The 16,828-nt window shown below is 41.2% G+C and overlaps 1 protein-coding gene across 5 annotated transcripts in view; it reads right to left on the reverse strand.

Annotated features, from left to right (window-relative positions):
• Nucleotides 1-16,828, reverse strand: part of LOC145984153 (ras association domain-containing protein 1-like) — a 356,774-nt gene that overhangs the window by 227,604 nt on the left and 112,342 nt on the right. The window contains exon 2 of one of the 5 annotated variants that reach the window (XM_083117631.1): nucleotides 14,269-14,892. The exons of 3 other annotated variants lie outside the window; for them this stretch is intronic. In XM_083117631.1, the coding sequence (XP_082973757.1) occupies nucleotides 14,269-14,665 (397 nt within the window). In that variant the 5' untranslated portion in view covers nucleotides 14,666-14,892. Of the gene's footprint in view, nucleotides 1-14,268; nucleotides 15,069-16,828 lie in introns of those variants that run through there. One more of the 5 variants, XM_083117630.1, reaches the window with a different exon arrangement.

Here is a 16,828-nt window from a genome sequence, read left to right on the forward strand (position 1 = left end):
ATTGATTTTCTGTATTAACGATACGAAATTCAGCCTCATGCTTTCACTCATGGGCAAATGTAATGTGTTAATTACATAAATTTTAAAAAAAAAAGCATGAATGAAGAACGCTCTCTTGCGGTTATTGATTAATACAGGACAAACTCTGCAATTACTTTACATTAGACAATTTCAGAATACAATAAATGACAATCTCCACACAGAACTCAAAATGTGTCAACTGACACAAATATGTTGACTACAGCAAAACGTTAAAGTGCAAAAACTGCTAATGATGCATTTTCGGTGCATCACAGGCCTCCCAGATGGCGTGGTGGTAACGTCGTCGTCTTGTAATCAATAGGTCCCAGGTTTGATACCCGGTGGAGGCACATTGCACAGTGGTCCGGATCCCACTTTAAACTGTATGTCCAGTCCCGATAAGCCCATCTGTGCACAAAGTGGACCTAAAACAACAATTCAATCGGTGCATCAAAATTCACTAATAAATGCATAAAAGGGTACCTTTATCAGCTGCTGTTCCGTCCGTGTGATGCATTAAAGTGCATTAATCAATTTAAGTTACGCATTTAACTGTCAATTAATGCACCAAGAATGCATCAAACTTGATGCATATTTCGCTAGTTTGTATGGCGGAGGCATAAAGACAAATGGTAAGTAGAAACTTTCACTTACCAACTGTTGCATGGGATAGAAAATAATTATATTCCAAGGTTACATGGAGGTTTCCAAAACCTGAGTCCTCTGTAGTTGTTCACTGGCAATGGATCGGATCTCAGTTGTCGCTCAGTAAAACCACTCCCACCACTCTCCTTTTTTTTTCAGCGGTAATGCGTTCCTTTTGTACTCTGTCCATCACGTCGTGACACCAGTCGAAGAGCAGCACGATCGAATGAAATTCGGAGCAGCTAAACGTGCGGCAGAATTTCGCGCTGTTGCCACGTCGGAGCACAACCCCGGTGTTTGGTAGGCAACGCAGCCCGTTTGACGTTGCCACACAGTGCGCGGGAACCAGCGACTTTTGTCCCGCTCTCGCTTTGCTTTCCCCATATGTGGCACCAGCGCAATTCTGCCCGGATGCCTATTTTCATGGGCGTGCGTTTAGGTTGTGTTGTTGAAGCAATTTAGAAGATTCTTCAAATTCGACAGGATGTAAGCATTAGAGCGCCAAATATTGGCCATGGCCAACCAAATAGTGGGTGGGCTCATCTACTGAATATTTATCATTATCGAAATTTCCAATACATGTAAAACTCGTCTTACGGTCACCAGTTTTTTCCGAATCATTCTCATCATTCAAAAAGCACGAGAAAATGCGTGTAAAGCAGGCACGTCATTTTTTAATGTTAAAGATTGCACTTTCTTACCCAATTCAGCATCAGTTAATGTTCACTGGAAAGCCACAGTGGTCTGTTCGTCGACCTCCGTGGTTAGCACAGGGCGATACGGCGCCAGAAGTTCCAGGTTCGAATCCTGTTTATCTTTCCCTTTGAAAATTGAAGAATAAAAAGGTATGGAAAATATTTTTTTTAAAAAGTAGGTAGGGCGTCCGACTATCACGCAGGAAACCAGAGTTCGATTCCCGTGGTGGCTGATTTCAGGTGGGAAATTTTCCAACAATGTCCTTGCATGGAGCGACTGTGAGGGTCTAAAAAAATAGGTACCTGGAACAACCTTGGGCCGTAAATGCTGGACACACCACTTCCCAAATGGCTAAAGGTGTCCCGGGTTCGAATCCCGGTATAGGCATTGATGTTTGTGAGTGTTCATTCATCAATTTCATTATATCATCACTCATCCTCATCTTCGCAAATTAGCCAAAAGTGACAGAAAAAGCGAAGTAAAATATAGCAAATCAATCTAACCAAGTAGCTAAGATTGTGAATATGTGGAGCCATACATCCACATCCCCCATATGCCTTCAAATGTGCAGGGGGTAGCTTTACCTATTCATGTCCACTGCTTAAGTAAGAAAAATCTAGTTTCAACCTGTCGAGAACGAAGTAGATAATTTTATATGTTACAGAGTTTTATAATTTGTATAAGTTTTGACGAAATTCCTTTCGATGGTTGTAATTCCATCCCAAGTTTTCGCTCAAAGGTCCAACTTTATTTTAAGGTAATTCGGGAATACACATTTTGGTGAGTCGGTGGAAACATTACATATGTGTGATTGCAGCATAAATTGTTTTACAGCCCAACAGAACCTTAATTTTACAATTTCCAATTAGATTTGCCAAGTTTTCCGAAATCGTGTTACCATACAGGAATACATTTTGTATTGCGATTGGAATTTCCATTCCTTTGTTTTCATTCCTTTGAGTAAGTAACCACACGCCTGAAAAAAAGTGACGTATTTGGCTTTGTCAAACGTCATTCTGTAACAATGTCGGGAGTCACGTGAGAATGGTGGATATTTTTCTCTGTTGGAGGCAAATAATTATTTATTTATAAATAAATTATTGATACTTAGCTTCGATTGATTCATTGATTTGGTGTTTTAAGTCCACTTTATGCACAGTAAGGCTAATTGGGACTGGACCTACAGTTTAAAGTTGAATCCGAACCACTATATGTGCCTCCGCCGTGTATCGAACCCGGGACCCCTTGATTACAAGGCGACGACGCTACCACTGCGCCATCGGGGAGGCCCTACTTAGCTTCGAGTAAAGAAATTGCCAAATACAGCACAACGTAATTGAACAATTAGTTCACGAAACATAATCATTCAAATTATCTTCTTTGATTGAGTATGTTTTATGCACTGAAAGGCTAACCGAGACTGGACTGGAAGTGGGATCCGAACTAGTATGTGCCTATACTGGATATCGAACCTGGAACCCCTTGATTACAAGGCGACGACGTTTATTTTAAATTATCTCTTAAGAGTATTTTATCACTCTACTACCATTGTTACACTTTACTGGGAAAAGGGAATTTATACTCGTAAGTAATATTTCTTGAAAGTAGCAGTGACGAAACCAGCGGTCGCGAGTTCGAATCCAGGGCTAGGCATGGATGTTCTTTGCGAGTATTCCTTCATATATCATCAGGAATACTAGCCAAAAGTAGCCGGAAAGCGAAGTAAAATCAATCAAATTAATCAATCAAAACTAATCACTATTAAGAGGATTTTCTTATCAAATACACTTTTCTTACTTCTTCTTAAATCCAAAGTTTGTAAAATAATTTACCCTTACATAACTTTGAGTTGTTTTTTTTTTTTAACCTATTCTAATCTGACAAATAATTTCTGAATTGACTGGTTTTGACATTTGACATTGAGATGCTGAACTTCACAATTGACAACCATATTCAAGTACTGGACGCATGATTTAAGAGATAAAAACCTGAAAATCTCCAATTTGCTAAAACAAGTCAAATTGAAATTATAAATAAGAATAACAATAACATGAATTTCTTCTATTACTTTTTAAGAATTGCAGAGATAAACAGGGTGGCCAACGAGTGGGCGTACCCCTGGTTTTTCGTCGGAAAGTATGTTTAATTGTTGTGGATTTGCATTCATTCGACCATGATGAAACACATGAAACTTGATTTTAAAGTGCAAGCCGTACCGTCCTTGTCACGTTAATGAACTCTCTGATGCTGACAGGACGTGACGCCGGAATATCTCCGCAAAACATCTGCCAGGACATGGCGCAGAATTCAGCTGTGCCACGATCACGATGGTCTCCATACCGATGTCCTGGATAAGTGAACTATCAGGTACGTGATCACATCGCTATAACAACAACAACCACTGTAGTATCGGGGGAAAAAATGGGGGTACGCCCACTTTGTGACCTCCCTGTAGGCCTACAATACTGGTAAATGCGAGTTTTGATTGGAAATTCTAGAAAACCACAATATCTGTTCAATGACAGGATTTTCGACTAATTTGTATTCTTTCCCTTTTTGGTCTTCAAGAACAAAGATGTCCAGTAAAAATGGCTTTGGTTTGAGTTGGTGTTTTAAGTCCACTTTATGCACAGTAAGGCTAGTTGGGACTGGACCTACGGTTTAAGTGAGATCCGAACCACTATGCCATGTGCCTCCACCGGGTATCGAACCCAGGACCCCTTGATTACAAGGCAACGACGAGTAAATAATGGCGTAGGTCGAATAGTGAACGATTATAGAGAATGCAGATATCAAGTGAAAGTTAATTTAAAAGCATGGTACTTTGTAGTTGTACCTTTTTTTTTTGTTATTTTACTTCGATTTCCGCCACTTTTGGCTAATCGCGACGACGATGACGAGTGATGATTATGCAATTGCAATAAAGAACTACAAAAATACTGAGAAGTGACTAAAAAGCTAAAATCGGACACGAAATGGAAATATTTTGTTCTGTTTAAATTAAGTAAAACGGACTACTACTGTGTTTATCATCGTCTTCAAGGCCCTGAAAAGAAAAAGATGACTATTCATCCACTTCCGAGCCCTGCTGATTTGCATATCACAAGTGTAATTCCACGGGCAAACTTAATATTTGAAGTCGCAGGGGAGATGTTACAAAACGTTCATCAATTTGATGAATGTATTAATGTTAGACAGTAAATTCCTTACTGATCAAGCATTGTATCTCTCCGTGAAGAATATTCCTGATATTTTACATTTCCCACCGCAGTGCCGATCTAGCTGGTTGCAGCCATGGACTTCTTGCTTACGTTGCTCTTGCAACGTCAACGACCGGGTATGTTTACGTTCTCTGTTACCCCGCATGGAGTGGTGCATACATTAAAACACAATCTCTAGGGAGAGGGGGAAGGGATGGAGGATAGGGGAGAATCGAATCAAGTACAAATGGTAATCAGTTAATAAAATAAGGAATAAGTGATGCGAGAGGGCTGATGGGACTGGAGAAGAATCTAATGCTAAAAGGGAAACCTGGTTGCCAATAGTGGTGTGACAGCGTGCTTGGGGTAGTTGGTGACACAGACTGTTTCGATTTCTTCCTTCTTAGTCAATACTGAAGAATTATCATTACCCAACTAATCCATGCTGGTTTTCCGCATGATAGTATTTATATCTTCGCTCACTAACATAGAAACATAATCTTTATTTATTCAAGCATCAACACCTTCGATGGTGAAGTTTGGTTGGGTTGGGTTGGGTTAAGTTAAGAGTATGGTAGATTAGGTACACATGCAATATAACCCCACGAAATTGGAGTTACAATCGCTAGAAACTAGTACTTCAACCAAAATTGTGCAGTTTCTACAGGTCATTGCGATGAAAACAGATTGGTCACCACTTGAGATTCGCCACCTCGGTGGGCCAGCGTGCTTGGCGGACGAATAATCAATTCAGGGCCGAGGGTTACAGGTTAGAATCCTGGACTGGGCGTAGGAGTGCATCATCCATGCAATCACCATTTGATTCTCATCGTCGCGATTAACTAAAAATGATAGAAAGGCTAAGTAAATATTTGAGAATATGTAGTATTTCAGAACGCTATAAAATAGTTTCAGATTTTGATTTGATTTGCTTTATTTTGCTTCGCTTTTTGTGCCACTTTTGGCTAATTTGCGAAGACGGGGATGAGTAATGACGATGAAATTGATGAATGGACATTTACAAACATCCATGCCCAGGCCGGGATTCGAACCCGGAACCCCTGGCATTGTAGCGCGCTCTACTAACCACTCCGCCACGGAGGTCGACACTCCGCCACGAGGGTCGGCAAAATAGTTTTAGAAAATGAGAGTATGTATTAGTCTACGATGATCATTTGAAGTGACCACTGCGGCTGAATCGATGCATAAAGTAGCGTACTGCGAAGGTGTTCTAATTTACGTCGCTTTCCTTACATTTGTGGCTAATCGCGACGATTCAGTGAATGGTGATTATATTAAATGGATGGGAGGAACAATCACAAGCACGTATGGACAGAACGTAGAGCACAAACCTTTACAGAGAATTATTCTGGCTCTTGGTCAAGGCGCCACAGCCTCGTCTGCCTGCTAGAATGAAGTTTCTAAGGTGTACTACGTGGAAAACGGGTTGACTTTCGAGTTTTTTCCAGAAATATCACAACTTACACCCCGATAAGAAAGGTGAAAGAAGATTTGTACACATTTTCAAAGGTACTCTGTTTTTCAAGGAAGCATCTACTGAGATATGTTTATTAACATAATGCGATTTGCATGCAACTCTAAGCATGTTTTCTTCCTCAGGCTAAAGAAAAAACCAAGCACAAAGGAATCCATATTTTCTCTTTCATTTCATAACGGTTGACGAGACAGTGGTATTGATTTTCCTTTTGGAATGGTCGTGCTTAGCTCATCAAACGGTTGCAAGCAGATAATGTCCGTATTATCCAAGGCCTTTCAGTTTCTGGCCACACCCGAGCGACTTCGCCGATTTGCGTCATGCAACAGGCTTGGAAAAGATTACACAGCTCTTTGGGCAATGGGCTCTTCTGCCCCGATGCCTCGACACCTGTTGGATACTCGTCGCTGGCATGCAAGGCCTTCAGAACACGAATGCGCAGTCGAGGATTTCGTAAAAGCATTTGAGGGAGACATGCTGGACCCTAATTGATGACATTTTAACATCAATTCCGGCAAGTCACGCCATTTCCCTAAAATAAAGTCATTCGTCATGGCTGGGAAAGCACCAGAAAAAAAATACGACTCTATACCGGTGGTGGCTCGGTGTTCTTGTGGGAGGTCGGTATGCCTGTAAAGGATGGTGACGGCTTCTTCTTCCTTTGGTAGCCAATCCTATATTTTACCAGGTTTCTACGTATCTGACACACTCTTTGATTTTAGGAGAGTAAGGGCCAGGACTTTATTCTGTGCAGGGTTGTTAATAGTCCGGGAATTTTAAATAAATTCTATTCCGGTCCAGGAGAGAAAATCAGCAAGCGTAAATGAGTTCTGGACCGTAAGAAACCTTTATATATGTAAAACATTTCGATTCGGTCCATTAACCTTTTTTCCGCCTGAATTTAAATACGGTCCAGGAACCTTTTCTCAAATAAACAACACGCAACTTGAACCGAATTTAAATTATGCGAGGAAAAAGTTCCGGTTCTGTTGCGGAACCCAATAGAACCCATTAGAATTTATGGGTCCCTGGACCTTTAAGAACCCTGCTTTTGGCTCCTACCAACTTTTAACCGGGCACCTCATTGACTTGGATACCACAGATCAGTGTGTAACACTATTTCTGCTGCATGCCTACCCAACTGCGTAGCTCCCAGGTCCATCTTGTTAGACCAAGCTGTGCATGTGAACCTCAGTAGATAAGGCCGAAAGCAACCACAAAGAAACATCCATACCATACACCTGGATTCGAACCCAAGATCTTTGCTTCGTGACGCACTGAGATAGATTAATATCAAGCACTTGAAACGTGATGTCCATATACAATACTCAGCCAACAAAATCATATTGAGTAAACGTAATGGAGGCATCATTCAATACGATCCTAGGCACGAAAAGCTACCGCCAGTAAAAAAAAATTGCGCTTTCCAAGATTGCAGTGATAAGCAAATATATTCGTTTAACTATCAGCAACATGAGTTAACCTCATATTTCGCCGCCAATGATCCTGGGTTCGAGCCCTGGCTTGGACAACAGCGTTCCTTTCTGTCCCGCTTCATCAATATCATATCATCAGTAATCGGAGTTGCTTTGTTCGGTACAGAAACAGTTTGGTGTAGATGTTTTCGAGTCCATGAGACAGGACTTAATTTTAGGGAAACGGCACGTCGATAAGATTTTTTTGTTTGAAAACATGTCATCAATTAGAGCCCAGCATGGAAGTATCAAAGGTTTTTACTAAGTCTTTGGCAGAACATTTGTGTTTCAAAGGTTTTACTTACTGACAACAGAGTATCCTACAGTTATCAAGCATTAACACTATATGTATTACTATGGTGACAAGCAAGAACTTAAATAAACCAATCGCAAGCACTGATGCATTTCTCGGTATTCGGAGTGAAAGGGATTGGGTTGCCTCTTCAGAAGGTACTCAAGTGTGAACCACACTTCCACAAAGTGCACCCTGGACTGCATTCTTGCATGCTAACGAAGTTCTGGCGCCTGGATCAACAACCAGTACAATCATCTGTAAGTTCCTGTGTTTCGTCCACTTTACGTGTGTTTGTAATTGTACTCTCATGAATTTACCATTCATCCTCATCTTTGCGATTAAAGCACCGTAGTGGTAACGTCGTCGTTTTAAAATCAAGGAGTCCCAGGTTTGATGCCCTGTGGAGGCACATTGTACAGTGGCTCGATCCCACTTTAAACTGTAGGTCCAGTCCCGATTAGCCTATCTGTGCATCAAGTGGCCTTAAAGCAAAAAGTGAAGCAAGACTCTTTGCGTTAACAAAAAAACTGGAGAAAGGAGAAGTGAAATGATACAAATCAACCAATCATTTCTCGGTATTCGAACACGGTAGCTTTGATTCGAAGCATGCTTCGCTTGTGGAACCTGGAGGCTGGTTAAAAGTGTATAAATAAACTTCTTTGTCGAAATGCAATATTGGACGACAGTTAGCGTATCAAACTAAACCTTATTAACTTATTTGTTGGATCTTGATATCTGAACGTACCACATACCTTTAAAAAATTGCAAACTGCAGACTGGTTCGGTGATACGCACACTACAAGTTCAAATTAAAACGGTGAGGAAGGCGGGAAGGGGGGGGGGTAGGGTGGAGCGAACAAGGAGAAATCATAACTGTATTCTACTTTTAGGACCAGGAAGCGAACGCCAAAATTCGTACTCACGAAGCGAGCTATTTTTGGCAGTGCGATTCTTCTCACAGGAACCAAAAGGACGCCAACTATAAATGTTTAATCCAGACTTACTTTCTTGCATACACGGCGTTAATATGTGTTGTTTCTGGTGGCGTGCCCAAGTTGGGGTAGTGAGGTCGTAACCCCCATCTCCCCCTTTTGGCCGCTTAACCGTTTTTCTGCATTTGTAGCAACAATAAGGATACATGAGAAGCTGATGAAACAGATGAGAACTGGAGATTCGAATCCAGGGTCCCTGGCTTCACAGTACAATACATTAACCACTACGACACTAGAACCGACATATGCTCATCGTTTTCAATCGCTTGTAGTGTAACTTCATATTTTCCGTCATTTGCTAAGGGACATATTACATGACTAATTGTCAAGCCCATGATGCTCGTTAATAATTCACATAATCTACATCACGTGCATTTCTTCATAATCTAATCAGGAAAGTAGAGAAGGGGGAAAGTACTCGCTTCGCATTTTAGAGCTGGAATTTACACATAGATTCCACATACCCTGATTTGTCTCGATACTCCATTCAAATCAGAAAGAGCTAATTTATGACGATTTCCGAATAACCAAATGTACCTATACACGCCCTCTAAAAACGTCATTATAGCTAACAATTCAAATACACTGTCTTGTGCTTCAGAGCTTCTATTCAGTTTCTCCAAATGAAAGCATAAATTGAGCCTTAAGAATACCACTAATGGCACCATGAATTAAATTACAATTATAATTATTTATCAATTAAGATAAACAAATTCTCTACATCTGTCAAACAATCGAGCCTTTTGAATGATGAATACATTTTGACTCTTTCACTTACCATCTCAGTAACTAGAATGAAACATACACCAATGTGTAAAATGTGATTTCATTTCACAGCAAATGTCATAAAATAAACACATGGAATATCGATATTATCCTGTTAAAAAAATCACAGGAACTCCACGCTTTACCTCTAGTAAACTCTGTCCCAGGAACAGCAAGGAAAAGTGTTTTTCCCTTCAAGACAATGATAACATTTTCATTTTGACAGCTTCAAGGTCAATGCGAAAAGCCTTTGCGATAGCTTCCTAGGTTTCTTCACTAACAGTAAACAAGAAACCAAAGAAATGATAAGGAACAAGTTCCAAAGGTGAAATTTTAATCAAGTGTCACTGTTCCACATAGCCTGGCAGCCAAGCCTATACCTCACAATTTGTCACACATAGGAGATGTACTGCGTAGAAATTTAAGTGAAAAATACAGGCCTGACCAGGACTCAAAACCATATCTCCTGCTACCGTGCCATTGCTCTATCAACTGAACTACTGAGCCAGCCCTGGATTTGCTTGATTTTCGCTATTGCTGTTTTACCTTTGCGGAATTGTCTCTGTCAGAGATACTGCAACGAGATTTGTTGCCTTTGAAACACTGATGACGTCGACGATACCTAGAAGTCCCGGTCTGGGCCTGGGTGTTTGTGAAGTGTCCATTCATCAATTTCATCATTATCATCACTCGTCCCCATCTTCACAATTAGCCAGAAGTGGCAGAAAAGCGAAGTAATAGTATAAACCAAATGAATCAATCAATCAGTCGACGGTGCCTAGGCCCTAATACCTCCCAGGGTAGTGAGGAGATTTCCATGTTTCCAATGTATTTTCTCATAGACCTTTTTTGTAAGTGCATTAGCACAAAACTAACATTTGCTGGAGTTTTGAGGATACAGAAGGAAAATATGTTCATGCCTGGAACACTTAATGACCATAGACCCTCCCAGGAAAGTGCATGATAGGCGAAAATTCCATATTGTATACATGCAATTTCATTACAACACGATGTGAAATAAGAGAGCACGCCAATTAATAAAATTCTCCCAATTGTTATTACTGGTAACTTAAATTATCATCCAAATAACCCTTCCACATCACAAAATACACGGTTGCATGTGGCTACATTTCGTTATTTGTAAATATATAATGAAACGTGATATTTAAGTTTATGATACAGCGCGAAGTGTAAACAGCGACCTTCGTGTGAAGTGGTTGGCAAATGACTGACTCCCCGAATTCAAAACTCGTGTGTTAGAGTAAGAGTAAGGCATTTTTTCTTTTGTTTTCTCACCTACTTCTATTAACCTTGAGATATGGTAAACAGAGGGAAAAGGTCCAAATGCATGTTACAAGTAATAACTATTCTTACAAGAAAAAACTTTGAAATTGTTCTCATTGTAGTCCTGGACTAGTTTCATTGCCGGCAATACTTTTAAAAATCGGAACGAAATAATGCAAGAAATACATCAGCGTTTGTTACTACCACTTCTGGTTTCAGCTTGATCTTTGACTTGCATGAGAAACAAAACAACTTTTTTAAAAAAAACACCGTCTCGAGCAGTGGCGGATCTGTGATAATTTTAAGAAGGGGGGGTTGTGTATTTTTTATTAGTCAGTCCCAAATTTCGCCATCTTTTCCTGAATTCGACGTCCTTTTTTCTTTGGGAATGCTGGGCCACAGGGGGTTATGACCGCCTAGCACCTCCTTGGACACATCACCAGTTTTGAAGGACTGATCCTTTACACTAGATTCTATGAAACTAGATCTGAGGGCCGCCAGCGTACGCAGGATTCTGTTTTGGAGGGGCTGGGACTGTACACATGGATATGTTCGAGGGGATGCACAATAGAATATTTCGTAATTTGCATTTTAACCTTCGTTTGCATTTACCACTTTGGTTTTCCCCGAGTTCTTTACGGTTTTCATTTTAAAATTTTTATTTTCTCAAAACTTCGAACGGAGCAGTAGCCCCATCAGCTCGCCCCCCCCCCCCCCACCTTCCTGCGTGCGCCAGTGCTGAGGGCACTCTGATAACCTTCATGTGAGTAGCATTTTCTGTCATCTAGACATCAGTAATATTTTCTTGGCGCCACACATTTCCTGTTCAAATATCTAGACAACAAGGAAAGAATACCACTCGACATTCCTGTGTGCCTTAGAAAGAATTCTAACGTGATCTATTTTTTCTTCACAATATAAGTACTTTGAAACGAGGGATATTTTCCAAAAATCAATATCGAGACTAGAGCAATATGGTATTTTTAGGGGGTATGAAGGCAGGGTTGTATGCAAAATTTTCCATCCAGGGGGTGTATGTGTAAATTTAGAGCCAAAACATTTTAGGGGGTGTGGAGGGGATTTTCGGGGTGTGGATAGATCACTCTATGACGGAATCACACTCAGGTTGCAAATGTTTTGTCCTTGAGAGGAGATGTTTCAAATGAAGTTACCGGAATTTCACCATCACTGGAAAATTTTTATGTACCACCCTGTGCATATCTTGCTTTGCAATCCATTCCATTCTCTATCTCTCTCTCTGTTGTCCCCTCCCCCAGTGGCGTGCCCAGAATTTTCGAAAGGGAGGGGTTATGTATACTTTTTCTTGGAGTCAGCTCTCATTTTGTCATATTTTCCTACTTTTGACGATCTTTTTTTTAGGAATAGGGCTTCTGGGCCAAAGGGGGGGGTTATAACACCCATCAACCCCTCCCTTAGGCACGCCACTGCCCTCCCACCCTACCTCTGGGGATGGGAAAGTGTGGCTGTGTGTGAATATCTACAAGATTGTTCTTTGCGACTCCCAAAGTGCGTGTGGTTCGATTCCCTGCTTAAGCATGCGTGCTTGTACGTATTTATTTTTTTATTATTGCGTCGTTTCTCTGCCACCAGTGGTGTAGTCATACCAGGGCACCGCCCCGGTACTTTTTTATGTAACCCTGCCTCACAAAATGACAGTATAATTTGTTCTATTTTAACTTGTTTTGTGCCTATCTAAAAAAAAAAAAAAACTCAACCTTGCACAGTGACTCCTTTGTTGTTACTGGGAGACATTTGAGGTAAAGCTGAAGTTTCGAGAGGGAAATTTGAAAGCTCTATGAAAGGGCGAGTGTTGATTTTTGTTGATTCATCGATTTTGCTTAAATGTCATTTTTCTGGAAATTTATAATCAGCTGAGGCATCTATTAGTCAGTGCGATGCTACTGTGTGTAACTGGTTACATATGATGATGATGATAAGGAACATCATGTTAACTATGTCTATGTGTATCTTAACGTATTTAATTAATACTGTATTGTGATGCAGTTTGTAAAGCCCACCGGTACTATTTATTTACGACTACGCCACTGCTTGCCACGTTTGGCTACTGGCGACGATCAGGATGAGTTTTGATTATCTGAAATTTATAAGGGGTCACTTACAGAAGAACGTCCCATGCCCACGCTGAGACTCGAAACCGGAACCACTCAAAGCATTTGGTCACCGAGGCAGCATGCGATTTTGTGCTTCCTCCTACATCAACTTCGTTGCATCATTAATCATCACCGTCGCAATTAACCTAGTGATATAGAAAAGCGACGTGAAGCAAGAAAAATGCTTACATCATCATCTTGATCACTTTACTTGTGAGTTACATAGCCATAGCAAAATGTGTACGTACAAGTGTTTCTGAGATTATTGTCGAGTACTGCAGCAAGAAATATTACCAAAACAACTTTCCAGATTAGCGTTAATAGTCTGGTGGTTATTGCATCAAACTTCGAAATAGGTGGTAGTGGGTCCATATTCAGGGCACGAGTCGCTGCAATAACACTCCGAAAACTTCCTCAAAACCCCTAAACTTTATCAAAAGTCGCAATTTACGGTAATTTTGGCCCTAAATTTACCTTTAGCCTTCCGATGGAGTTTTGAGTTTGTTTTAAAGTCTACTTTATGCACAGAAAGGCTAATCGGGACTTGACCTACAGTTTAAAGTAGGGTCCGAAATACCATGTGACTCCACCGGGTATCGAACTAAGGAACTTCTTGATTAGAAGACGGTGACGTTACCACTATGTCCCCCCACCTCCCCCGATTGAAAGTTGTGCATAAATCCCTCATGTTTGCTATTAATCTTGATCATCATTAACAAGAAATGTTACGGGGGTTATAAAATTTGGGCTTTTAGGCTATTCTATGTTTTTGGCCCTGCAGACACTATTATTATTATTATTATCATTAACAATTTTGTTATCATGGTACTTCACTTCCATTAACTGCATACTCTGTATTAATAATATATGTAAACTTTAAAATAATAGACACATCTGATTAAAATTATTAATTAAACTTCGTTTTCGTTCATGATATAAGAAGTTATTTAAACGCTAGCTAGAAACTTCTTCCTTCTATCATGAAATATGGAAGTAAAATAACTTGGCATGTTGTTTTATTTTGCTATTATCACAATATTAAGGAATTTTAAGAGTTGATGATCTTTGTTAGTTCTGCCCCTTCAGCGTGTCATAGTTATAGGCTATAGCCTAGGGTAGCCTAGTGGCAAATAGCCCCCTGAAAAGTTAGTCCTGTTTCAGCAGCATGCATTCAAAGCAACAAATGGACAGAAATCTTGCGAAACACGTCTTGAAGTACGGAGTTCAACATATCTACAAGACTACTAATGAAAACATTCACTATTTACCTGAGGGAGAATCGGGCACATCTTCGTCTATGAGGGGTACGTTGTCCAGGTCTAACGAAAGGGAAGGCTGAGATTTTCTGCGGCCCTTGAAGAAGGCACAAGACCCGTCGGCAAGCACGGCCACTCGTGCAGTTTCGTCCACGGCCAGTTCTTGCATGGGTTTCTCCTCTGGCACGCCCACCAGGAGCACGTTCGAGTTTTGGATGTCCGAATCTGTCAGAGACTTCGAGGGCAAGATTCCAGGAAAAGGCGCCGCCGAAACGCGAGCCGGTGCCGACGGTGATCTCGCCAAAGGTGGGCGGTACAGGTCCGTGAAGAAAGATTTGGAGTGACGGGGACTCGAAACCGAGATCGGATCCCGCCTGTGATCGGCCGGAACACTTTCCGTCAGCCCCATCGCAACTTCCTCGTTCACTGGTTACACTTCATGAAGTCAATATTGACACTGTGCTGATCCTATGTTTACACGCACGCACAAAAAGGCACTTTCAAAGCATTGCGGTGACTAGTCTACCGTGAAAATCATTCTTCTTGTACAGGTGCTCGATAACGCACGTAAACAGTGGATACATTTCGTCACAACACTATCGAAGCAGGCATGATCTTGAACACAACTTTCACCAGCTGAAAAGAAGGTGTCTGTCGCAGACTTCAAGTCTATTTACAGGGGAAATGAAAAAAAAAGCACGCACTCGCTTACAGACACGAACACGCACACTTCGACAGAACACGCGCGCGCGCACAGGTTCATGCAAGGCTCCGCGATCGCGTTTTGTCTCGCTGGAAGCTTTCCGAGAGTTCAGAACGTCACCGACTGAGCTTACCTGCCCGATGCTCTGGTGAAGGCAGTACCGGATTTCCGTTCTATCTGCACTCCACCTTTTTTCACAACTCGTGATGCACAAACTGCGAATCACGCTTCGAAGTTTCGGAACGGTACTTCGGCATTGAATGTACTGAGAGTACTCGCGACTCGTCTCTGTCACCAGGGGCGGTAGGAGGAAGATAATATTTGTAAGCTGGGAGTGGGAGGGAACAGACATTTTATTGCATGCAATATTTTCATACCATTTGAAACATGTATATTTGGGTTGGGGGTGTTCATTTAATTACAAACCTTCCTCCTATGTGGTAGTGGTGAGGGAGCGTCACCTTGGAGGGGGTTGTAATCAAGCAAAAGCGATCATATGAGGCGTTGCCGATACGAAGGGCGAACTCAACAAACGTACGAGGGAAATGCGTTTCAAGTTGTCAGGCACCGTGCGAACTCCAGAAAAACGTGGTAAGAGCACATGCCGTCCCTGTATCATCAATTCGTAATGTATCTTCATCGTCGCGATTAAAGTACGATGTAAAATAACCAAAATATGTACAAAATGCTGTGCATTTTCATCCTCATCGTCAGGATTTACTCAGAGAATGGATAAAAATCGAAATATAAAGACCCATACTTTTACTGTTACGTTGACAATATCGATCATGGTGTAAAAACTGCTCTATGTAAATTCCTGTTTCGGAATTACGTACACTGTGAACCAACCATTTGGTAGTGTACAGCTGCACGACACAGAGCATACACCCTTACCAACTTCGCGTATTTGTGCAAGTAAATTAACTGTGACAAGGAGCATGGGGAAGGGGTAATGATAGAGACGACGCTGCAATTATCCATGCCTTGACTGGGGATTCGATCACGTGTACATCTGCCTTCAAAGCTCAACATGCTAATACCTACATCAACGAGCTCGACCAAGCAGTGGAAGCAAGGTGCGCACGCTTACAATTGGATTTTCCAATGCAACGCAGTGGCGGATTTACGATTGCATTTGGTGGGGCCTAAGGCTTGCTTAGCGGTTTATTTTTAAGTCAAAACGTTGATTATGAGAACCATGGTACTTTTTAGGTCCGACATTTCTGGGGAATCAAATTTGCTAACCCCTCCTTCAATACACCATTTAAACAGAGCACCATGAGCCTCCTAGATGGAGTAGTGGGAACGCTCTCATCTCGTAATCACGGGGAGAACTTCTTCCAGACACGGTGAAGACACGTAGTGGTTCGGATCTCACTTTGAACAGTAGGCCCAGTACCGATTAGCCTATCTGTGCACAAAATGGACAAAACTTTGAAACACAGCGTCGTGTTTGTTTATTGGTATTACAGTCTTATTGTGCACTTAGTGAATATAACCAAGATATCATTCGAAACATTTCAAACTAAACTTGCAGAAACACAGTGATAAATGGTCGTTCGAAACCAGGGTCGGATAGGGGCTCGTCTCCTCCGTGTATATGGGATTTCGTATTTTACTCAGGTACTCCAGGCAAATGCTGGGATAACTCTATTAACGAAGACCACGGATATAATAAATTCGTTTTCTGTTAATGTTATGGGGTATTTACATGGTGTCTTAATGTAGATTTTCAATGATTTGTCGTAAAGCCCTCCCCGATGACGTAGAACTCATTTTGTCACCTTGTAATCAAGGGGTCTCATGATCAATCTCCGGTAAAATAACATTTCATGTCGTTCGTGTGCCACTTCAAACTAGTTTTAGTCC

The sequence above is a fragment of the Lepisma saccharinum genome, chromosome 2 (assembly GCF_977018435.1).
Source record: "Lepisma saccharinum chromosome 2, izLepSacc3.1, whole genome shotgun sequence".
In the NCBI taxonomy this organism is placed as follows: Eukaryota; Metazoa; Arthropoda; class Insecta; order Zygentoma; family Lepismatidae; genus Lepisma; species Lepisma saccharinum.